At 69.8% G+C, this 24,294-nt stretch overlaps 1 protein-coding gene across 1 annotated transcript in view; it reads right to left on the reverse strand.

Annotated features, from left to right (window-relative positions):
• The window catches only part of LOC140901891 (voltage-dependent L-type calcium channel subunit alpha-1D), a 55,444-nt gene that overhangs the window by 13,244 nt on the left and 17,906 nt on the right, over nt 1–24,294 (reverse strand). Inside the window, 21 exon segments of the mRNA XM_078850107.1 lie at nt 1,196–1,308; nt 1,644–1,807; nt 2,397–2,537; nt 2,794–3,026; nt 3,228–3,350; nt 3,596–3,726; nt 3,951–4,052; nt 5,343–5,445; nt 5,868–5,964; nt 8,178–8,305; nt 9,510–9,669; nt 10,048–10,139; nt 10,888–10,953; nt 11,932–12,060; nt 12,852–12,935; nt 13,131–13,241; nt 13,578–13,736; nt 17,462–17,663; nt 18,062–18,208; nt 20,103–20,155; nt 23,855–23,962. Of these exon segments, the coding sequence (XP_078706233.1) occupies nt 1,196–1,308; nt 1,644–1,807; nt 2,397–2,537; nt 2,794–3,026; nt 3,228–3,350; nt 3,596–3,726; nt 3,951–4,052; nt 5,343–5,445; nt 5,868–5,964; nt 8,178–8,305; nt 9,510–9,669; nt 10,048–10,139; nt 10,888–10,953; nt 11,932–12,060; nt 12,852–12,935; nt 13,131–13,241; nt 13,578–13,736; nt 17,462–17,663; nt 18,062–18,208; nt 20,103–20,155; nt 23,855–23,962 (2,646 nt within the window).

The raw sequence follows: 24,294 nt of genomic DNA on the forward strand, positions 1-24,294 counted from the left end.
ACGCGCTATCTCAGAGTAAGCACATGCCCCCCCTTGCAGCGCTGCAGGCAGACGCCCCCAACAAAGTGGGACTTAATGTTTCCTCTGAATAGTGTGGGGGTGCCTCAGTTTCCCCTGGGCAGCTCTTAAGTCTCTAGGTGGTGGGGTAAGGGTGTATGATCATTGCAGAGCCCTAAAGGGCAGGTGTGTGCAGGGGTCTGGACACAGAGAATGGCCGACACCCTGTTTCCTGGCCACTGATGGCCTGGGCCCTTCCCCCTGCCAGGTGAGAGCTAAAGGGCTGGAGAACAAAGGGATCCGGTGACCTCCTGGCCCGGGAAAGGAACAAAGCCCAGAGCAGGGGGGCGGAGGGAGTTTCAGTTTGGGGCTGGCTGGGACATGGGGTGAAGGACAGACGGGGTGTCTGGCTCACTGCCCCCCAAAATGGACCCGGCTGAGGGGTCCTGTTCTCTGCACCTACAAGCTCTGTGTTAGACCCTGTTCCTGTCGTCTAATAAACCTTCTGTTTCCCCGGCTGGCTGAGAGTCCCGTCTGGCTGTGGAGTTGGGGGGCAGGACCCTCTGGCCCCCCAGGACCCTGCCTGAGCGGACTCGCTGTGGGAAGCGCCCGGAGGGGCAGAGGAGGCTGAATGCTCCAAGGTCAGACCCAGGAAGGGGGAAGCCGGGGGAGCTGTGTGTCCTGCAGACAGGCTGCTCCCCGAGAGGAGACTCTCCCAGAGTCCTGCCCGGCTTCGTGGGGAGCAGGCCCAGAGCATCGCCCGGGGACCCCGGGACAGACGCCCCCATCACACACCCATCCCATGGCACCGTCTCACCCCCTGGACCTCAGGACAGCCCCCGTCGTCCCCCGTTCCCCACTCATACACGGCTGGGCTCCCATGAAAAGTCACGACGGGCCGAAGCGCCTGGTCCCAGCCCACGGCTCAGCCCCAAGGGTGGAGCGCCCGCCCTCTGGCTGTGAGGGACACAGGCTGGAGACGCCCTGTGGCACCAAAGGGGGACCCAGCCCCCCGCGGGCGCTAGGTGCCCGTCCTCAGCCACTGATCGTGAACGAGAGAGAGCCCCTCACCGGCTCTGCCCCCCACCCGCCGGCCACGGATCGCCCCGTCAGAGACCCCAGGCCGGCCGCCTCGTGCGAATGGCCGTGCGAGAGCGAAGCTGGCCAGGGGAGAGGTCGTGCCCACCCCCGTGGGTACCTGGGGGGGGTGGCGCCGGGCCGGGGCGTTCTGGTGGTAGGTGCCCGGGATGGGCATGTCCTCACAGCTGCCCTGCCGCTGCAAACACTGCATGAGGAAGGGGGGCTTCCGGCCTGGGGGGCGAATGGGGGGGACGTTACTCCCCAGCGCTCACATGGCCCCCTGCCCCAGGCCCCGCCCCTTCCCCAGCAAGCCCCACCCCCTCTGCCTTGTCCCCCAGCCTCAAATCTCCCCCTCCCCTAACTCCATCCACAACCTTAGCCCCGCCCCTTAACCCGCCTCATGCACCTGCCAGCTCCACCCACCACCCTAGCTCCACCCCTTACCCCGCCCCCAAAACAGCTTCCCACTCTTTGCCCCACCCCAGCCAGCTCCCCAGCCCCACCCCTGTGGCCCCTCACCTCCCCCTTGCCCTCCTCTTTGCGAGCACTGCCCCCCAGCCCCCTACCTGCGGGCGTGGGGGGCAGGAGGCGACGGCGCTTGGCCAGGCGGCCCCCCGGCCCCCCATCCGGGTGGGCGTTGGAGAGGCGTCGGTGGGGCAACGGCAGGGACCCCCCATAGCCATCGTCCCAGCGGTGCCGGTAGAGCCGGGCGCCCCCCAGCCACGGCTGCCTGCGCCGGGCGGGGGCAGGACAGAACCAGCAAAGAAACAAGCCAAGAAAGGGGGAGGGAGGGAGGAGCGAGGCAATGGCAGACGGAGGAGGAAGCCGGGGCAGCGGAAAGACAGAGGGAAGGAACGAGAGACGGACGGGAAAGAAGAACAAAGGAGAGAAGCGATGAACGGATGGAAACAGGAACCAACGGAGGAAGCAAGGATGGGAAACAGGGAGAAGGAATGAAAGAAAGGAAGGAAGGGGGCAGGGGAAGAGAGGAAGGGGGAACCCCGGCATCCGGGGCCGAACCCCAGGAGGTCAAAAAAATGAAGGAAGGGAAGACAAAAGTGTCAGAAGGACACAGCAGGAGAGAGACAGAAAGCACCTCAGTGAGCCCCGCCCCGCGTGGGGCAATGTGGGGGGTGCTCCCCAGTTGCTAGGAGGTGGGGTAAACCCAAGCCCCACTCCAGCTCCGACCCGCAAGAGTCAGGGTGGGAACCCAGCTATCCGAGCTCAATCCCAGTGGGGGGAGCCCTCCCCGTGAGGCGTTATGTGTGGATCTTCCCCAGCCGCCCCGCCCCAGAAGTGGCTGCATCTCAGCTCCCCACCTGTCCTGAGAGGCCAGGCTCTCTGAGTCCTCCTCCCGGCTATTGTAGCCTTGCTCCCCCGCCGTTTCCTCGCCGTTCTCCTCGGCGGTGGGGGGCTCTTCATGCACCGTCGCGGGGATACAGCTCCCGTCGGAGCTCCGCCTGGACAGACACAGGGACATCGGGAACCCAGGCGTCCTGGCTCCCAACCCTCCTGCTCTAACCACCAGACCCCCTCCCCTCACCACCACCACATACAGCCGGGGACAGAACCCAGGCGTCCTGGCTCCCAGCCCTCCTCTGCTCTAACCACCAGCCCCCACTCCCCCTGCTAGAGCCGGGGAGAGAACCCAGGCGTCCTGGCTCCCCCCGCACACTCCACTCCCAGAGCTCGGGGGAGAACCCCGGCATCCAGTACCTGCTCATGCGGCGCCTGCTGGGGATGTGGGGTAGCTCGGGCAGCTCCTCCTGCCCCCCCTCGTTCTCCTCGTAGCTGTGGAGGCCGTTGGGGGTCCTGACCAGACTGGCAGAGGAGGGGCGCCGGGACCCCAGTAGCCCGTTGGCCAGGGTCTCCCCACCCCGCTCGGCCGGGGCGGAGACGGGCGCCGTGGGTCGGTGGTCGGGGCTGCTGCCAAGCAATCCCTCTGGGGTCTGTGGGAACACAGCAGGGAGGAGTTACCTGGGGGTGGGGGGCACTCGGGAGGTGGGGGCTTAGCCACAGGAAAGGGGCACTTGGGGACACCTGGGGGGCTAGGCCGATGGGGGTGGTACCAGGAGCCATGGTGGGAGGGGAAAGCGGGTGCTGGGGGGTGCTGGGGGTGCTGGGAGGGGGGCAGTTGGGGGGGTCCTCACCTGGCACGTCAGCTGCTCCTCCTCACACAGGGTCTCCCCGGCCACCTCCTCCCCGTCCTCCAGGTCGCAGGACAGCGCCCGGCGCATCTCAGGGCCCAGGTCCTGCAGGGTCTGCAGCCCGGCCTGGGGGGAGAACTGAGTCGTGGGGCGGCTGCTGGTGTCCCCCCTGCCATCCCATCTCCAGCCGGCCCGGTGTCCCCCCAGCCCCGCCCCGCCCCCAGCTGGCCCGGTGTCCCCCCCCACCCCGCCCTGCCCCCAGCCGGCCCGGTGTCCCCCCCCCACTCCGCCCTGCCCCCAGCCGGCCCGGTGTCCCCCCCCACCCCGCCCTGCCCCCAGCCGGCCCGGTGTCCCTGGGGGGGGGGTCTCACCTGCAGGGCCGTGGAGTTGCTGGGGGAGGCGTCTGGCCCCAGAAGCCCCTTTTCCTTCCGCTTCCGGAACTTCCGGAAATAATCCTGGATCAGGAACGTGGCGTAAAACTTCCCCACCGTGACCTCCTCCTCTGCGGGGCGAGAGAGGGCCATCAGGATGCCTGGGTTCTCTCCCGGCTCTGGGAGGGGAGTGGGGTCTGGTGGGTTATAGTCGGGGGGGGGGGTTGGGAGCCAGGACTCCTGGGTTCTCTCCCGGCTCTGGGAGGGGAGTGGGGTCTGGTGGTTAGAGCGGGGGGAGCTGGGAGCCAGGACGCCTGGGTTCTCTCCCCGGCTGTATACGGTGGGTGTTTCTCACCTTCTGGCGGGGGTATCACCTCGTCCAGGAGTTTGGGCTTCGTTCTCTTCCAGATCTTCTTGATGACGGCCCGGAGCTCTTTGTTGGCTTGGTCCAAGTTGCCTAGTGGGGGTGACATGGGAGGCCAGGCACCATGAGCTACAGGCCAGGGACTCACATGAGGCACTTTGGCGGGACCGTCTCCCCTAGCTAAGCGGGGAGAGCGTGAGGCATCATGGGAGTTGTAACTGGGTCAGGAGAATGGGGTGGAGGGGTTGGAATGAGGCAAAAAAGAACTACAATTCCCACAATGGCCCTGAACTACCATTCCCATGATGCCTTGCAGTGCCTCTCTCGGAGGCTACGCTGTGGTGCATCCTGGGAGATGTAGTCCGGCTGGGAGCCTAGCTCATAGAGAACAGGGCGTGAGAGGCACCAAACTACAATTCCCATGATGCCTTGCAGTGACTCTCCACTCTGGGTTTTTTGGTGGACAACTCTTGCTGGTGGCTGCACTGACAGTTTTTCCTAAAATCTTCCTCAACGGTAGGAAACACAAATAAATGTGCACATGTCCCCGTCCACAGCAATGCAAGGTATTTGTGTAGGGTTTTTTTGCAGACTCGATAACGACAATAACGTACAGTCGTCTCTCTCTGCTACTGGCCCCACACACGATAGAAACACAAATAAGGCGCTTTAGACTTACTGGCGAGTATGTCTGCTCCTGTGAAACGTGAGATTTGTATGTTTGTTAATATCACTTTTCCCAGCCCTGGAAAGCTGGGGGACAAATGAAGCCCGAGGTGGGGAGGGCCCAGAGCGATGGGAGGCTGGAAGAGGCAGGGGGGTTGGGGTGATGGGGACTGAGCCCGGGGCTGGAGCCCGAAGCCTGAGCCCCACCGCCTCTAGGAAGGTAGGGAACCCACGGAATGGGCCGCTGCTTTTGCCCCCACCCCCCATCACCACCCAGAAGGCTGCGGCTGCAAGAAAAGCCCCTGGTGGCCACTCTTGGGAGAGGTAGACCGTGGTGCATCATGGGAGAGGTAGTCCACCCACCCGCCCGGCCCACGGAGGAGAATGGGAGGAGGGGGGAGCTGAACTACAACTCCCTTGATGCTCCCTTGCAGTATTTTGTGGCTCAATCGTTCTCCAAAAACATTATTTTTCCCAGAGGACTTGGGGGAGATCCCAGTCCCCGTCCCCACCCTCTGCAGCTCCAGTTAACCCTTTGCCCCCCAGCATGTCCAGCCCCCATCGACTCCGGTTGTGTACGGACCCAGAGACACCAGAGTCTATGAGTCACCCCACAGTGCTCGCTTGAGCCCCCCTCTCCCCAAGCCAGTCCAAGCCCAGAGACACCAGCCCCCCACAGGCCCAACTGTACCCCCACCCCACACCCCCGGGGTTCACCTTCGGTCTTGATCTTGAGCGAGGTGCGGACCAGGGCGAAGAGGGTGGCGTTAAAGGTGACGGTGCCGTCTGCGTTGAGGGGCATGTTCATGGCCACCAGCCTCTGCGAAGAGAGGAAGGATAGAAGCCAGGCGTCCGAGCTCCCAGCCCCCCCTGCTCTAACCACCAGATCCCCCTCCACTCCCAGAGCCGGGAGAGAACCCAGGCGTCCGAGCTCCCAGCCCCCCCTGCTCTAACCACCAGATCCCCCTCCACTCCCAGAGCCGGGAGAGAACCCAGGCGTCCGAGCTCCCAGCCAATCCTCACACTACTCTAACCAGTAGTCCCCACTCCCCTCCCAGAGCTGGGGAGAGAACCCTGGCATCTGGGTTCCCAGCCACCCCCCCCACTCTAATCACTAGCCCCACTCTCCTCCCAGAGGCAGGGAGAGAACCCAGGAGTCCTGGCCCCCCCTGTACTAACCACCAGATCCCACTCCACTCCCCTCCCCTTCCAGAGCCAGGGAGAGAACCCAGGCGTCCTGACCTTACAGGCCACACGGTGCGGGCAGAGCTTCCCAAAGCCGAGGGGCGGCTGGATCCGGCGCAGCAGGGTCACGACGTCCAAGTGTTTAATGCGGCCTCTGGGGAAAGAAATGGGGTGGGCGGAAGGTGTGGGGAGCTGTGGGACACATGGGGGGTCTGCTGCCCCTGGTGGTGGATAGGGGAATGGCAAGGGGGGATAGAGCTGGGGAGATCTGTGAGCATGGTAGGGGGGCTGTGGGTCCCAGAGGAATTGAGGGTGTGGGGGACCTGGGAGGATTGGGGGTTGTGGGGGGTCTCAGGGGAATTGGGGGTTTTGGGGAGTGTCATGGGGTCCCCGGGCGATGCTCTGGACCTGCTCCCGGCGAAGCCGGGCAGGACACTGGGGACCCTCCTCTCCTGGTGCCGACTGTCCCCAGGGCAAGACGCTGCCCCACCTTCCACCGTCCTGGGTCCGACCCCGGAGCCTCCCGCCTCCCCTGCCCCACTGTGTGCTTCCCGCAGCGCGTCCCCCCGGGCGTAGGGCAGAGCTTGTTAGCACAGAAATCAGGGTCTTTCAGCCAAGTCCATCTTGGGGAGTCCTGGGCCAGATGCCCTGGACTCCCCCCTCCAGTCCCCCCCTCAGACTCCCAGCCTCCAGCCCCCCGACCTGCGACACCCCCCTTTATGCCCCTCCTCCTCTTTGTCTCCCTCCGGGCCAAAGGTGTCATCTGGTCGCACGCCCCTCCTGGGTCTCAGGTTACACAGGTGCAGACACCTGCCCCAGGGCCCCAGCAAAATCACACCCCCAATTCCCACCACCCAAGCATTGGTGCAGCACGCAGGGAAACTGAGGCACACACAGTATTAATATAGGCCAGTAAGACTCACATGCAACATAAGAAGATGAATAAAACCCCACTCATCACAGGGGGTCCCAGGGGAATTGGGGGTGTGGGGGTCCTGGGGGAATGAGGAGTTTGGGGGCCTGGGGAAGTCAGGGGGCTGGGAGTCCCAAGGGAATTGGCGGTTGTGGGGGTCCCAGGGGAGTCAGGGGATTGGGGGTGTGACGAAGTTGGGGATTTTTGTCGTGTTTTACATGAATAGCATGTGTGCGCCTCAGTTTCCCTGTGTGCTGCATGTTTGACAAGCTGGCGGGAGAGGGGTGGTTGTTGCAGAGGACCAGGTGTGACCTTGCCTAGCAGCCGGGACCCCCGGACAATGGCCTGGAGATGGGGAACCCCAACAACTGGTGACCTGGAGACTCAGAGGCCACCCCAGCTTGGCGGTCAACTGGTTCCAGCCAGAGAGGACAGATGAGAGGAGGGGGGCCCAGGCAACCTGTTTACCTGGAGAGAAGACAATGGACAGAGGGGGGGCTTGGGGCCGGTGAGATCAGATGCCCAGCGGGGAAGCAGGGGGGCTCAGGACTGGGGGGAGGGAGCAGCTGGAGCCCCCTGGATGCAGGGGAGACTGGACGTGCTGGGCTGAGGGGGGCCAGGCCTGAGGCCAGAGAGTTTCCTATGCTGGGTTCAGACGCTCAATAAACCCTCCTGCTTTATGCCGGCTGAGTCGCTCCGGGCTAGAGACCAGGGGGCCTTATTCCCTCCCTCCTTATTCCCTCCGGGGGTGGGGGGGGGAGCTTGGCGGAGGGCCTTATTCTCTCCGGGGGTGGGGAGCTCGGCGGGGGGCCTTATTCCCTCTGGGGGTGGGAAGACCGGGGGGGGCATTATTCCCTCTGGGAGTGGGAGCTCGGGGGGGGCCTTATTCCCTCTGGGGGTGGGAAGACCGGGGGGGGCATTATTCCCTCTGGGAGTGGGAGCTCGGGGGGGGCCTTATTCCCTCTGGGGGTGGGAAGACCAGGGGGGGCATTATTCCCTCTGGGAGTGGAGGCCCCAGGGCTCCAGAGCGAGGGGACTCCCTGAGGGGCCCACGGCAGAGACAGGCATGCTAAGGGTCAGAGAGGTGCAGTTCCAGGAGGCGGGGGGCTGGACCCCCGAGAAGGGCTGTCGCGCTGATGGCTGCTCACAGGAAGGCGACTGCCCCAGAGTCCTGACTGGCTTCATGGGGAGCAGGTCCAGAGCATCGCCCAGGGCTCCCCCGAGGGACCGCACGGGCCAAGAGTGGGCACGACCAGTGAGTCCGTGACAGGGGTCCCAGGGGAATTGGGGGTGTGGGGAGCTGGGGGAATTGGAGGGCTGGGGATCCCATACAGTTTGGGGGGCCCAAGGGAATTGGGAGGTTGGGAGTTCCAGGGGGTTTGGGGGCCTGGGGTAATTGTGGGTTTGGGGAGATCTGGGGGAGCCATTGAGGGTTTGGGGGGTGGGGCTCTTACTTGGCGGTGGGGTCGTACTCAGACCAGATGCGTTTGAACTCGTCCAGGTGGTGGGGGCCCAGGATGGACCAGTCCCGGGTCAGGTAGTCAAAATTGTCCATGATCACAGCCACAAAGAGGTTAATGATCTGGGGGGGCAGAGGTCAAGCAGCGAAAAGATGGGGGGCAGGGTCTCCATGTGGGGGACACCTTGTGCCATGCAGCATAGGGGGCACTGGGGGATTATGGCAGATGGAGAGGTCCCCAAGGGGCAGGGGGGCAAATGACCCCCAGGAAGGGGGCATAGCAGAGCTGGGGGGCCGGGAGCCCTGAGGGGGGCTAGTGCCCATGGAACATGGGGGACCCTGGGGGCTCTGGCGGATGGCGAGGGGGGTCCCATAGTGGAGGGAGGCGGGGTCCCATGGGGGGTACAGGGGCTCTGGCGGATGGAGGGAGGCGGGGGTCCCACGGGGGGTACAGGGGCTCTGGCGGGTGGCGGGGGGTCCCTCGGGGGGTACAGGGGCTCTGGCGGGTGGTCCCTCAGGGGGTACAGGGGCTCTGGCGGGTGGCGGGGGGTCCCTCGGGGGGTACAGGGGCTCTGGCGGATGGAGGGAGGCGGGGGTCCCACGGGGGGTACAGGGGCTCTGGCGGGTGGTGGGGGTCCCACGGGGGGTACAGGGGCTCTGGCGGGTGGCGGGGGTTCCACCGGGGGTAAAGGGGCTCTGGCGGGTGGCGGGAGGTCCCACGGGGGTACAGGGGCTCTGTCGGGTGGTCCCTCGGGGGGTACAGGGGCTCTGGCGGGTGGCGGGGGGTCCCACAGGGGGTACAGGGGCTCTGGCGGGTGGCCCCACGGGGAGTACAGGGGCTCTGGCGGGTGGCGGGGGGTCCCTCGGGGGGTACAGGGGCTCTGGCGGGTGGTCCCTCGGGGGGTACAGGGGCTCTGGCGGGTGGCGGGGGGTCCCTCGGGGGGTACAGGGGCTCTGGTGGATGGAGGGAGGCGGGGGTCCCACGGGGAGTACAGGGGCTCTGGCGGGTGGCGGGGGTCCCACGGGGGGTACAGGGGCTCTGGCGGGTGGCGGGGGTTCCACCGGGGGTAAAGGGGCTCTGGCGGGTGGCGGGGGGTCCCACGGGGGTACAGGGGCTCTGGCGGGTGGCGGGGGGTCCCACGGGGGGTACAGGGGCTCTGGCGGGTGGCCCCACGGGGAGTACAGGGGCTCTGGCGGGTGGCGGGGGGTCCCTCGGGCGGTACAGGGGCTCTGGCAGGTGGTCCCACGGGGAGTACAGGGGCTCTGGCGGGTGGCGGGGGTCCCACGGGGGGCGGGGTCCTGCAACGGGGGCCCCGGGGGGGCTCACCAGGAAGGCACAGAGCATGAAGAAGCTGATGAAGTAGACGATGGCGAAGTGGCTCCCGCAGGTGAATTCCTCGCCGGGCCCCACGTCCGACTCGGGGTCGCAGCGTTTCCCGGGCAGGCTGGCCAGCATGATCTCCTGCCAGGCCTCCCCGGTGGCGCACCTGGGGGGCCAGGGGGGTCAGCTGGCCCCCTCCAGCATCCTGCCCAGCCCCATGGCACCTGGTCCTGCCCATGTCACCTCCCAAAACCCAGCCCCACAGTGGCACTCGGCCCCCCGGCACCCAGTCCCGCCCAGCCCCACGGCGCCCTCCAGCACCTGGCCCTGCCCAGCCCCATGGCTCCCCCCCGCCCCGCCCCAGGGTGGGGAGTTGGGGCATCGGGGGGGAGTTGGGGAGATGGTAGAGCCCCAGGGGGGAGTGGGGGCGTCGGGGGCCCCCAGGGGGAGTTGGGGGAACGGTGGAGCCCTGGGGGGAAGTTGGGGTATTGGGGGCCCCCCGGGAGGAAAGGGGGGATGGCGGGGGGCCGGGGGGGCACGGTACCTGAAGAGCAGCAGCACGGCCTGGGGGAACGTCTGGAAGTTGTTGTTGCGGTTGATCTGCGTCCCGTCCTGCATCGCCACTTTGCCGAAGGTCTGAAACACCCCGGGACGTCAGCAGGGGTGGGGCACCCCAAAAGGGACCCCTTGCCCCCCCCAGCGCCCCGCCACCCCCACCCTTCCTGCTCCCTGCTGCCCTGCAGGTTAGCTCTCCTGAGCTCCCCGCCTCCGCGTGCCAGGCAGAGACACGTGTGCGATGCACAGCTGGAGCCCTATGCGCATGGTGCTTGTGGAGACACACGCGTGTGTGTTGCACACTCAGGGGCTGCACGGGGGTGTTGCACGCCTGGGGTCTTTATGCACAAGCAGCCCTGGGTTTGCTTGCAATAGTTACTAGTGTGGCCCAGAACCAGGTGTGCGAGGCACACGCCAGCCTGCAGAGGCAGACACAGCACAATGTGCGTGGGCCAGAGGTGCCCTCTGGTGCATGTCGCACAACCAGAGCCATGCACGAGGGTGTGACACACGCTGAGGACTGGGCTGCAGACACAGGGTGTGCGCAAGTGGGTAACGTGTGCTCCAGCATCCCTTGCTCGGTCCCAGCCTTGCACAAATGTGCCGCATGTGGTTTGGTGTGTTGCATGCTCAGGGCCATGCACAAGGGTGCATGTTGCACATGCAGGCAGTGTGTTGCACGCTTGCCGGCTTGCACAAGTGCAAGACCCACACTCAGGCATGTCTCAAAGGCACCCTCAGCAGTTCACGCTTGTGGGGGCGTGCAAGGCCAGTGCACTAGTGTGTGCATTGCACATGCACAGCCGTGCAAGGCTCCTCCCCCGCTCACCTGCATGCCAATGACGGCGTAGATGAAGAAGATCATGGCGATCAGCAGGGCGACGTAGGGCAGGGCCTGTGGAGAGACACGGGGGGGTCAGAATATGGTGGGGTCACAACCCCCCCTTCCAGCCCCACCCCCCTGTACGGCTGACTCCACCAGGGGTGCTCCCAGTATGTCCCGCTCCAGCCCTCCCTGGCGCCCAGCATGCATTGCTCCGTCTGGGCTGCCCCATGGGTGCCACGCAGTGCATGCTGGGAAGGGTGTACCCCCATAACCCCCAGGTGTATCCCCCATCCCCTCATGTGTACACCCCATCCCCCCATGGGTGTACCCCCTCATTCCCCCCCAATGTACCCCCATAGCCCCCTGGGTGTATCCCCCATCCCCCCATGGGTGTAACCCCATCTCCCCCCAGGTATACCCTCATAACCCCCCGGGTGTACCCCCCATCCCACCATGGGTGTAACCCTCATCCCCCTGGGTGTACCCCTATAACCTCCCGGATGTACATCCCTCATCCCTGTGACGAAGTGGGAATGGTCTTAATGTTTCCTCTCAATACTTTGTGTGTGCCTCAGTTTCCCCTCCGTGTTACTCAAGCACCTAGGTGGGGGGATGAATGTGTGTGATTGGTGCGGCAACCCTAGAGGGCAGGTGTGACCCAAGTGGCCACCTGGGCCCGAACAGTGGCCAACACCCTATCTCCTCCTCCTCGGCAAGGACCAGCCGCAGGTGCTGGTGCAGCCCAGGTGACCTGCTGGCCTGGGAGAAGGAGGGGAACAGGCAGGTCTGGGGACAGGCAGTCTCCGGATTGGGACTCGGGGAGGGGGGGTCAGGGGCACCAGGCCCGGGGTCCCCCAGACGGACTTTGCTGAAAGTTCCTGCTCCTGGTGCTAACGAGCTCGGCTCTACACCGACCAGTAACCCGGCTGCGTCCCCCGCGGGCTGTGCAGTAGGGCCAGGGCCCCACCGGTGAGAAAAGGGGGCTGGGGAGGGACACCCCCTCAGCCCTGCCTGGGGGCCCCCCGCCCCCCGAGGGCGCTGTCCCACCTGGAAGGACTTGATGAAGGTCCAGAGCAGGGTGCGAATCCCTTCGCCTTTGCTGAGCAGCTTGACCAGGCGCATGACGCGGAAGAGGCGGAAGAAGGTGATGGAGATGCGGGAGCTGTCCTCCGAGCTCTGTGGGGCAGGGGGCGGGGGGGTCACGGTGCCCCACGGCAGCCCCCGCGCCAGGCCCCACGGCTCACCCCAACTCCCTCCGACACCCCCCTGTACCCCCCACCTGGTCCACCTCCAGAGTCTCGTCTGGCTCTGGCCCCCGTCCCCCAGCCCGGGGGGGGATCCAGGGCGTTACCTCGCCAACGTGGCCGCCGTTCTAGCGGGGGGCCGGGAGTTGTGATGACAATGAGGAGGAGACGGAGGATGAAGCCATGAGACCCCGACATCCGCCGGGAAACAACCATGGGAGAGATGAGAGACAGACACCAACGTGGGTGGACGGACGGATGGGGGTATGTGTGGGGCGGGACAGACAGACAGAGGATGGGTGTGTGGGGACCGGGGGGGGGTATTTCTCGAGCATGTTCCACCCCCGTGGATTCCCATTTTATACCGGGACCCTTGGCCTGGCGCTGCGACACGCAGCCCCCTGGGGCAGGGCGCGGGGGCTGGTCACGCGGGGACCCCCCTGGAGCAGGGGGCGGGGGCTAGTCACGTGGGGTATCTCTGGGGCAGGGCTCGGGGGCCCTTCGCATGGGGACCCGTTCAGGGGCGGGGCACAGGGCCCTTCGCACGGGGACCCCTCCGGGGCAGAGCACGGGAGCTGATTCCCCCACTCCCCATGCCCCCCATCTCCCCACCCTCCAGCTCCCCTGGGACCTGCCAGCTTCCTCTCACTTTCCCCAGCCCCACATGGTGTGGCCCGGACACTGGGGTCCCGGCCCCAGATTTGGGGAAGGGGGGGCACTTACATTGACCTCGGTGACGGCGATGTCCACCACGCTGCCCACCACGATCAGCGCGTCGAAGGTGTTCCAGGCGTCACAGAAATAGTGCTGGGAACGGGGCGAGGGGTCAGCCGTGGGGTGCATGTCCCACCCCGCCCACAGCTTGCCAGACCCCGCCCCGTCACACAAGGCCCCACTCCCGTTGAGCCCGGCCCCACCCCCGTCATGCCCGCCCCGCCCCCTCACCCAAGGCCCCGCCCCCATGGTGACAGGCCCCACCCCCTCACCGCAGGCCCCGCCTACCCGGGGTTTGAAGGCGATGATCTTCAGCACCATCTCCACGGTGAAGAGGCCGGTGAAGACCATGTTGAGCAGGTCCATGACGTAGTTGAACGGCTGCGACTGCTCGTAGTGCTGGGGGGCGAGTGCAGGGTGAGGGGGGCCCGGCCCCACCCCCTACCCTGATGGAGAGACAAGCCCCGCCCCCAGACAGCCAGGCCCCGCCCCCTCCCCAGATGGCAGGACAGGCCCCTCCCCCACACAGCCAGGCCCCGCCCCCTGCCCCAGGCCCCGCCCCCTCCCCAGATGGCAGGACAGGCCCCTCCCCCACACAGCCAGGCCCCGCCCCCTCCCCAGATGGCAGGACAGGCCCCTCCCCCACACAGCCAGGCCCCGCCCCCTCCCCAGATGGCAGGACAGGCCCCTCCCCCACACAGCCAGGCCCCGCCCAGGCCCCGCCCCGGGCAGCACCTGCACGGCCAGGGCGATGGTGTTGAGCAGGATGAGCAGGAACATGCCGTACTCGAAGGCCGAGCAGTTCACGGCCGCCCACACCCGGTGCTGGTGCCGATTCTTGGGAATGTAGCGCCGGAGCGGCTGGGCCTTCAGCGCGTACTCCACACACTGCCGCTAGGGGGCGGGGGGACAGGGGGCGCTGAGCCGTGCCCCACACCCCCCTCCCGGCCCCCCCGCCCCTCCACACACTGCCGCTGGGGGGCGGGGGGGACAGGGGGCGCTGAGCCGTGCCCCACACACCCCTCCCGGACCCCCGCCCCTCCCAGCCCCTCCACACACTGCCGCTGGGGGGCGGGGGGACAGGGGGCGCTGAGCCGTGCCCCACACCCCCCTCCCGGCCCCCCCCGCCCCTCCACACACTGCCGCTGGGGGGCGGGGGGACAGGGGGCGCTGAGCCGTGCCCCACACCCCCCTCCCGGCCCCCCCAGCCCCTCCACACACTGCCGCTGGGGGGCGGGGGGACAGGGGGGCGCTGAGCCGTGCCCCACACCCCCCTCCCGGCCCCCCCGCCCCTCCACACACTGCCGCTGGGGGGCGGGGGGACAGGGGGCGCTGAGCCGTGCCCCACACCCCCCTCCCGGCCCCCCCGCCCCTCCACACACTGCCGCTGGGGGGCGGGGGGACAGGGGGCGCTGAGCCGTGCCCCACACCCCCCTCCCGGCCCCCCCGCCCCTCCACACACTGCCGCTGGGGGGCGGGGGGACAGGGGGCGCTGAGCCGTGCCCCACACCCCCCTCCCGGCCCCCCCGCCCCTCCACACACTGCCGCTGGGGGGCGGGGGGACAGGGGGCGCTGAGCCGTGCCCCACACCCCCCTCCCGGCCCCCCAGCCCCTCCACACACTGCCGCTGGGGGGCGGGGGGACAGGGGGCGCTGAGCCGTGCCCCACACCCCCCTCCCGGCCCCCCAGCCCCTCCCAGCCCCTCCACACACTGCCGCTGGGGGGCGGGGGGACAGGGGGCGCTGAGCCGTGCCCCACACCCCCCTCCCGGCCCCCCCGCCCCTCCACACACTGCCGCTGGGGGGCGGGGGGACAGGGGGCGCTGAGCCGTGCCCCACACCCCCCTCCCGGCCCCCCCGCCCCTCCACACACTGCCGCTGGGGGGGCGGGGGGACAGGGGGCGCTGAGCTGTGCCCCACACCCCCCTCCCGGACCCCCGCCCCTCCCAGCCCCTCCACACACTGCCGCTGGGGGGCGGGGGGACAGGGGGCGCTGAGCCGTGCCCCACACCCCCCTCCCGGCCCCCCAGCCCCTCCACACACTGCCGCTGGGGGGCGGGGGGACAGGGGGCGCTGAGCCGTGCCCCACATCCCCCTCCCGGCCCCCCCGCCCCTCCACACACTGCCGCTGGGGGGCGGGGGGACAGGGGGCGCTGAGCCGTGCCCCACACCCCCCTCCCGGACCCCCCGCCCCTCCCAGCCCCTCCACACACTGCCGCTGGGGGGCCGGGGGACAGGGGGCGCTGAGCCGTGCCCCACACCCCCCTCCCGGCCCCCCCGCCCCTCCACACACTGCCGCTGGGGGGCGGGGGGACAGGGGGCGCTGAGCCGTGCCCCACACCCCCCTCCCGGCCCCCCAGCCCCTCCACACACTGCCGCTGGGGGGCGGGGGGACAGGGGGCGCTGAGCCGTGCCCCACACCCCCCTCCCGGCCCCCCCGCCCCTCCACACACTGCCGCTGGGGGGCGGGGGGACAGGGGGCGCTGAGCCGTGCCCCACACCCCCCTCCCGGCCCCCCCGCCCCTCCCAGCCCCTCCACACACTGCCGCTGGGGGGCGGGGGGACAGGGGGCGCTGAGCTGTGCCCCACACCCCCCTCCCGGACCCCCGCCCCTCCCAGCCCCTCCACACACTGCCGCTGGGGGGCGGGGGGACAGGGGGCGCTGAGCCGTGCCCCACACCCCCCTCCCGGCCCCCCAGCCCCTCCACACACTGCCGCTGAGGGGGGATTAGGGGGCACCGGGACCGCCACTGCCCCCCACTGAGCCGTGTCCCATGTGACGAGGTGGGAATGTTCTTTCTTTTCTCTGAATGCTGTAGGGGTGCCTCAGTTTCCCCTAGGCATTTCGTAAGGCTCTAGGGGTGGGATAAGGCAGGGGTGTGATTGTTGCAGAGCAAAGGGCCAGGGTCCATAAATGGCGACACTCTGTCTCCTGGCCACTGATGGCCTGGGCCCTTCCCCCTGCCAGGTGAGAGCTAAAGGGCTGGAGAACAAAGGGATCCGGTGCCCTCCTGGCCCGGGAAAGGAACAAAGCCCAGAGCAGGGGGGCTGGAGGGAGTTTCAGTTTGGGGCTGGCTGGGGACAAGGAGTGAAGGACAGACGGGGTTGTCTGGCTCACTGCCCCCCAAAATGGACCCGGCTGAGGGGTCCTGTTCTCTGCACCTACAAGCTCTGTGTTAGACCCTGTTCCTGTCGTCTAATAAACCTTCTGTTTCCCCGGCTGGCTGAGAGTCCCGTCTGGCTGCGGAGTTGGGGGGCAGGACCCTCTGGCCCCCCCAGGACCCCGCCTGGGCAGACTCGCTGGGGGAAGCGCCCGGAGGGGCAGGGGAGGCTGGAGGCTCCGGGGTCAGACCCAGGAAGGGGGAAGCCGGGGGGAGCTGTGTGTCTGCAGACAGGCTGCTCCCCGAGAGGAGACTCCCCCAGAGTCCTGCCCGGCTTCGTGGGGAGCAGGCCCAGAGCATCGCCCGGGGACCCCGGGACACTTGTCCAGCTCGCAGTTGCGGTACTCCTGCTCGCCCTGGGCGCGGAGGGTGATGGGGGCTGGGGGAAGCTGGGGAGCCGGCTGGGGAGGTGGGGAAGGCTGTGGGGCAGGCCGTGGGGCAGGCTGGGGGGCGGTACCTGGTTCTTGTCCAGCTCGCAGTTGCGGTACTCCTGCTCGCCCTGGGCGCGGAGGGTGATGGGGGCTGGGGGAAGCTGGGGAGCCGGCTGGGAGGGTGGGGAAGGCTGTGGGGCAGGCCGTGGGGCAGGCTGGGGGGCGGGTACCTGGTTCTTGTCCAGCTCGCAGTTGCGGTACTCCTGCTCGCCCTGGGCGCGGAGGGTGATGGGGGCTGGGGGAAGCTGGAGAGCCGGCTGGGGAGGTGGGGAAGGCTGTGGGGCAGGCCGTGGGGCAGGCTGGGGGGCGGTACCTGGTTCTTGTCCAGCTCGCAGTTGCGGTACTCCTGCTCGCCCTGGGCGCGGAGGTGATGGGGGCTGGGGGAAGCTGGGGAGCCGGCTGGGGAGGTGGGGAAGGCTGTGGGGCAGGCCGTGGGGCAGGCTGGGGGGCGGTACCTGGTTCTTGTCCAGCTCGCAGTTGCGGTACTCCTGCTCGCCCTGGGCGCGGAGGGTGATGGGGGCTGGGGGAAGCTGGGGAGCCGGCTGGGGAGGTGGGGAAGGCTGTGGGGCAGGCCGTGGGGCAGGCTGGGGGGGCGGTACCTGGTTCTTGTCCAGCTCGCAGTTGCGGTACTCCTGCTCGCCCTGGGCGCGGAGGGTGATGGGGGCTGGGGGAAGCTGGGGAGCCGGCTGGGGAGGTGGGGAAGGCTGTGGGGCAGGCCGTGGGGCAGGCTGGGGGGCGGTACCTGGTTCTTGTCCAGCTCGCAGTTGCGGTACTCCTGCTCGCCCTGGGCGCGGAGGGTGATGGGGGCTGGGGGAAGCTGGGGAGCCGGCTGGGGAGGTGGGGAAGGCTGTGGGGCAGGCCGTGGGGCAGGCTGGGGGGCGGTACCTGGTTCTTGTCCAGCTCGCAGTTGCGGTACTCCTGCTCGCCCTGGGCGCGGAGGGTGATGGGGGCTGGGGGAAGCTGGGGAGCCGGCTGGGGAGGTGGGGAAGGCTGTGGGGCAGGCCGTGGGGCAGGCTGGGGGGCGGTACCTGGTTCTTGTCCAGCTCGCAGTTGCGGTACTCCTGCTCGCCCTGGGCGCGGAAGGTGATGATGACGAAGCCCACGAAGATGTTCATCATGAAGAAGGCGATGATGATGATGTAGACGATGAAGAAGACCGAGATCTCCACCCGGTAGTTGTAGATGGGGCCCTGGTTCTCGCCGTTGGCGTCGATCGCCTTGTACAGCAGGCTGGGGGCAGGGAGTGAGATGGGGACCCCCAGGAACCCCCCCAGCTTCCACCAGTCCCTGTGCCCCCAGCCCCTGATCCCCTTCCAGCCCCCTCCCACTCCCCATGCCCCCCATCTCTGCACCCTCCAGCTCCCCCAGGCCCCCAGCCCCGATTCCCTTCCACCCCCCTCCCCCCGTGCTCCCAGGCCCCCCATTTCCCCCCACTCTCCGTGCCCCCCATCTCCCCACTCTCCAGCTCCCCGGGACCTGCCAGCTCCCTCTCACTTTCCCAGCCCCCCAACTCCCCCAATCCCTAGCCGCCTGTCTCCGATCTCCCCCCAGCCCCCCATCTACCCTGATCCCCAGCCGCGGGTCTCCAATCTCCCCCCAGCCCCCATCTCCCCGGCCCCTGGGCGCACCTGGGCCAGCCCTCGAAGGTGGAGACGGTGAACAGGGCCATCATGCCGGACAGGACATTGTCAAAGTTGAAGTCGCTGTTGTGCCAGACCCTCTCGCGCACCATGGGGTGCCCCACGTCCCCGTCCTTGTACACAATGAACGTGCCCCTGGGGGGGTCAGGGGTCAGGGGACGGACCCTGACGCGCCAAACCCCAGCCTGGTCCCCCCGACAACCAGAGCCCCAGCAGCCCCCGGCCTGAACCCCCCCGCAGCCTGGGCACCCCGACAACCAGAGACCCAGCAGCCCCCAATGGCCTGAGCCCCGCCCCCCGGCCTGGTCCCCCCCGACAACCAGAGCCCCAGCAGCCCCCAATGGCCTGAGCCCCGCCCCCCGGCCTGGTCCCCCCGACAACCAGAGCCCCAGCAGCCCCCGGCCTGAACCCTCCCGCAGCCTGGGCACCCCGACAACCAGAGACCCAGCAGCCCCCAATGGCCTGAGCCCCGCCCCCCCGGCCTGGTCCCCCCGACAACCAGAGCCCCAGCAGCCCCCGGCCTGAACCCTCCCGCAGCCTGGGCACCCCGACAACCAGAGACCCAGCAGCCCCCAATGGCCTGAGCCCCGCCCCCTGGCCTGGTCACCCCGACAACCAGAGCCCCAGCACCCCGACAACCTGAGCCCCCCCAGCCTGGTCACCCCAACAACCAGAGACCCAGCAGCCCCCAATGGCCTGAGCTCCCCCAGCCTGGTCCCCCCCGACAACCAGAGCCCCAGCAGCCCCCGGCCTGAACCCCCCCGCAGCCTGGGCACCCCGACAACCAGAGACCCAGCAGCCCCCAATGGCCTGAGCCCCGCCCCCCGGCCTGGTCCCCCCGACAACCAGAGCCCCAGCACCCCGACAACCTGAGCCCCCCCATCCTGGTCACCCCCAACAACCAGAGACCCAGCAGCCCCCAATGGCCTGAGCCCCGCCCCCCGGCCTGGTCCCCCCGACAACCAGAGCCTCAGCAGCCCCCGGCCTGAACCCCCCCGCAGCCTGGGCACCCCGACAACCAGAGCCCCCAGCACCCCACGACGGCCTGAGCCCCGTCCCCTGGCCTGGTCACCCCAACAACCAGAGACCCAGCAGCCCCCAATGGCCTGAGCCCCGCCCCCTGGCCTGGTCACCCCGACAACCAGAGCCCCAGCACCCCGACAACCTGAGCCCCCCCAGCCTGGTCACCCCAACAACCAGAGACCCAGCAGCCCCCAATGGCCTGAGCTCCCCCAGCCTGGTCCCCCCGACAACCAGAGCCCCCCCAGCCTGGTCACCCCAACAACCAGAGCCCCCAGCACCCCACGATGGCCTGAGCCCCCCCAGCCTGGTCCCCCGACAACCAGAGCCCCCCAGCCTGGTCACCCCGACAACCAGAGCCCCAGCACCCTGACAACCTGAGCCCCCCCAGCCTGGTCATCCCAACAACCAGAGCCCCCAGCACCCCACGACGGCCTGAGCCCCGCCCCCTGGCCTGGTCACCCCGACAACCAGAGCCCCAGCACCCCGACAACCTGAGCCCCCCCAGCCTGGTCACCCCAACAACCAGAGCCCCCCCAGCCTGGTCACCCCGACAACCAGAGCCCCCAGCACCCCACGATGGCCTGAGCCCCGCCCCCCAGTCTGGTCACCCCAACAACCAGAGCCCCCCCAGCCTGGTCACCCCGACAACCAGAGCCCCCAGCACCCCCCGGCCTGAACCTCCCCTGGCCTGGTCCCCCCAACAACCAGAGCCCCAGCAGCCCGACAACCTGAGCCCCCCCCAGCCTGGTCACCCCGACAACCAGAGCCCCAGCACCCCCCTGACTCTGAGATAGCGCGTCAGCCCAACCCCCGGCCCCTAATCTCACTCTGAGATAGCGCGTCTGACCCCCGGCCCAGCCCCCCAACCCCATCCCAGCAACCAGCCCCTGATCCCAGCCCCTACCCACGACCCCCTGACCCCGGAGGCGGCTGGTGGGGGGAGACAGGTGGGCGGGGGTCCCTGGCGGGGGTCCCTGGGGGGCAGAAGGAGCCGAGGGGGACGTACTTGCATTCCTCCGGCGTGTGCTTGGCCTCGTCCGTGCAGCTGTAGAATTTGCCCTAGGGAGAGCCATGGGGCTGGGTTCAGACCCCCCGCCGCCGCGAGCCCCACACCCCACGTACCCCCCCTCTGCTCCCCGCCTCCTCCCGCCCCCACCAGCCCCACGTTACCCCCCCTCTGCTCCCCCGCCTCCTCCCGCCCCCACCAGCCCCACGTTACCCCCCTCCGCTCCCCCCGCCTCCTCCCGCCCCACCAGCCCCACGTTACCCCCCCTCTGCTCCCCCGCCTCCTCCCGCCCCCACCAGCCCCACGTTACCCCCCTCCGCTCCCCCGCCTCCTCCCGCCCCACCAGCCCCACGTTACCCCCCCTCCGCTCCCTCGCCTCCTCCCGCCCCCACCAGCCCCACGTTACCCCCGCTCTGCTCCCTCGCCTCCTCCCGCCCCCACCAGCCCCACGTTACCCCCCCCTCTGCTCCCCCGCCTCCTCCCGCCCCCACCAGCCCCACGTTACCCCCCCTCTGCTCCCCGCCTCCTCCCGCCCCACCAGCCCCACGTTACCCCCCCTCTGCTCCCCCGCCTCCTCCCGCCCCCACCAGCCCCACGTTACCCCCCTCTGCTCCCCGCCTCCTCCCGCCCCCACCAGCCCCACGTTACCCCCCCTCTGCTCCCCGCCTCCTCCTGCCCCACCAGCCCCACGTTACCCCCCCTCTGCTCCCCGCCTCCTCCCGCCCCACCAGCCCCACGTTACCCCCCCTCCGCTCCCCCGCCTCCTCCCGCCCCACCAGCCCCACGTTACCCCCCCTCTGCTCCCCGCCTCCTCCCGCCCCACCAGCCCCACGTTACCCCCCCTCTGCTCCCCCGCCTCCTCCCGCCCCACCAGCCCCACGTTACCCCCCCTCTGCTCCCCCCGCCTCCTCCCGCCCCCACCAGCCCCACGTTACCCCCGCTCTGCTCCCTCGCCTCCTCCCGCCCCCACCAGCCCCACGTTACCCCCCCCTCTGCTCCCCGCCTCCTCCCGCCCCACCAGCCCCACGTTACCCCCCCTCTGCTCCCCCGCCTCCTCCCGCCCCCACCAGCCCCACGTTACCCCCCCTCTGCTCCCCCGCCTCCTCCCGCCCCCACCAGCCCCATGTTACCCCCCCTCTGCTCCCCCGCCTCCTCCCGCCCCACCAGCCCCACGTTACCCCCCCTCTGCTCCCCCGCCTCCTCCCGCCCCCACCAGCCCCACGTTACCCCCGCTCTGCTCCCTCGCCTCCTCCCGCCCCCACCAGCCCCACGTTACCCCCCCTCTGCTCCCCGCCTCCTCCCGCCCCACCAGCCCCACGTTACCCCCCCTCTGCTCCCCCGCCTCCTCCCGCCCCCACCAGCCCCACGTTACCCCCCCCTCTGCTCCCCCGCCTCCTCCCGCCCCCACCAGCCCCACGTTACCCCCCCTCCGCTCCCCCGCCTCCTCCCGCCCCCACCAGCCCCACGTTACCCCCGCTCTGCTCCCTCGCCTCCTCCCGCCCCCACCAGCCCCACGTTACCCCCCCTCTGCTCCCCGCCTCCTCCCGCCCCACCAGCCCCACGTTACCCCCCCTCTGCTCCCCCGCCTCCTCCCGCCCCCACCAGCCCCACGTTACCCCCCCTCTGCTCCCCCGCCTCCTCCCGCCCCCACCAGCCCCACGTTACCCCCCCTCTGCTCCCCCGCCTCCTCCCGCCCCCACCACCAGCCCCCACGTTACCCCCCCTCTGCTCCCCGCCTCCTCCCGCCCCCACCAGCCCCACGTTACCCCCCTCTGCTCCCCCGCCTCCTCCCGCCCCCACCAGCCCCACGTTACCCCCCTCTGCTCCCCCGCCTCCTCCCGCCCCACCAGCCCCACGTTACCCCCCCTCCGCTCCCCCGCCTCCTCCCGCCCCCACCAGTCCCACGTTACCCCCCCTCCGCTCCCTCGCCTCCTCCCGCCCCCACCAGCCCCACGTTACCCCCCCCTCCGCTCCCTCGCCTCCTCCCGCCCCACCAGCCCCACGTTACCCCCCCTCCGCTCCCTCGCCTCCTCCCGCCCCCACCAGCCCCACGTTACCCCCCCTCTGCTCCCCGCCTCCTCCCGCCCCACCAGCCCCACGTTACCCCCCCTCTGCTCCCTCGCCTCCTCCCGCCCCCACCAGCCCCACGTTACCCCCCCCTCTGCTCCCCCGCCTCCTCCCGCCCCCACCAGCCCCACGTTACCCCCCCTCTGCTCCCCCGCCTCCTCCCGCCCCCACCAGTCCCACGTAACCCCCCCTCCGCTCCCCGCCTCCTCCCGCCCCCACCAGCCCCACGTTACCCCCCCTCCGCTCCCCCGCCTCCTCCCGCCCCCACCAGCCCCACGTTACCCCCCTCTGCTCCCTCGCCTCCTCCCGCCCCCACCAGCCCCACGTTACCCCCCCCTCTGCTCCCCGCCTCCTCCCGCCCCCACCAGCCCCACGTTACCCCCCCTCCGCTCCCTCGCCTCCTCCCGCCCCACCAGCCCCACGTTACCCCCCCTCTGCTCCCCCGCCTCCTCCCGCCCCCACCAGCCCCACGTTACCCCCCTCTGCTCCCTCGCCTCCTCCCGCCCCCACCAGCCCCACGTTACCCCCCCTCCGCTCCCCCGCCTCCTCCCGCCCCCACCAGCCCACGTACCCCCCCTCTGCTCCCCGCCTCCTCCCGCCCCCACCAGCCCCACGTTACCCCCCCTCCGCTCCCCCGCCTCCTCCCGCCCCCACCAGCCCCACGTTACCCCCCCTCTGCTCCCCCGCCTCCTCCCGCCCCACCAGCCCCACGTTACCCCCCCTCCGCTCCCTCGCCTCCTCCCGCCCCCACCAGCCCCACGTTACCCCCCCTCTGCTCCCCCGCCTCCTCCCGCCCCCACCAGCCCCACGTTACCCCCCCTCCGCTCCCCCGCCTCCTCCCGCCCCACCAGCCCCACGTTACCCCCCCTCTGCTCCCCGCCTCCTCCCGCCCCACCAGCCCCACGTTACCCCCCCTCCGCTCCCTCGCCTCCTCCCGCCCCCACCAGCCCCACGTTACCCCCCCTCTGCTCCCCCGCCTCCTCCCGCCCCCACCAGCCCCACGTTACCCCCCCTCTGCTCCCCGCCTCCTCCCGCCCCCACCAGCCCCACGTTACCCCCCCTCTGCTCCCCGCCTCCTCCCGCCCCACCAGCCCCACGTTACCCCCCCTCTGCTCCCCGCCTCCTCCCGCCCCACCAGCCCCACGTTACCCCCCCTCTGCTCCCTCGCCTCCTCCCGCCCCCACCAGCCCCACGTTACCCCCCCTCTGCTCCCCGCCTCCTCCCGCCCCCACCAGCCCCACGTTACCCCCCCTCTGCTCCCTCGCCTCCTCCCGCCCCCACCAGCCCCACGTTACCCCCCCTCTGCTCCCCCGCCTCCTCCCGCCCCCACCAGCCCCACGTTACCCCCCCTCTGCTCCCCGCCTCCTCCCGCCCCACCAGCCCCACGTTTCCCCCCCCTCTGCTCCCCCGCCTCCTCCCGCCCCACCAGCCCCACGTTACCCCCTCTGCTCCCCCGCCTCCTCCCGCCCCCACCAGCCCCACGTTACCCCCCTCTGCTCCCCGCCTCCTCCCGCCCCCACCAGCCCCACGTTACCCCCCCTCTGCTCCCCCGCCTCCTCCCGCCCCCACCAGCCCCACGTTACCCCCCCTCTGCTCCCCGCCTCCTCCCGCCCCACCAGTCCCACGTAACCGTGCCCCGTGGGGGGCGGGGCACTGGGGGCTGGGAGGGGCCCGTGGGGGCTCACCTTGAAGAGCTGCACCCCGATGCAGGCGAACATGAACTGCAGCAGCGTGGTCACGATCATGATGTTGCCAATGGTGCGAATGGCCACGAAGACGCACTGGACCACGTGCTGGGGGGGCGGGGGGGTGAGACCCCCAGACACACAGCGACCCCCCCAGCCCCCCTCAGACACACAGGCCCCTTGGTGCCCCCAGCACAGCACCCCAGGCCCTGCACCCCCTCCCAGCCCCTGCACTCAACTCCCCCCGAGCACTGCCCCCCCCAGCCCCCCGGCCCTGCACCCGCTCTCAGGCTCTGCCCCCCCCGAGCACTGTCCCCCCCAACCCTCCGGCCCTGCACCCCCTCTCAGCCCTCTGCACTCAAGTCCCCCGAGCACTGCCCCCCCCAGCCCCCCGGCCCTGCACCCGCTCTCAGGCTCTGCCCCACTCTGAGATAGCGCGT

This window comes from Lepidochelys kempii, chromosome 23 (assembly GCF_965140285.1).
Source record: "Lepidochelys kempii isolate rLepKem1 chromosome 23, rLepKem1.hap1, whole genome shotgun sequence".
NCBI lineage: Eukaryota > Metazoa > Chordata > Testudines > Cheloniidae > Lepidochelys > Lepidochelys kempii.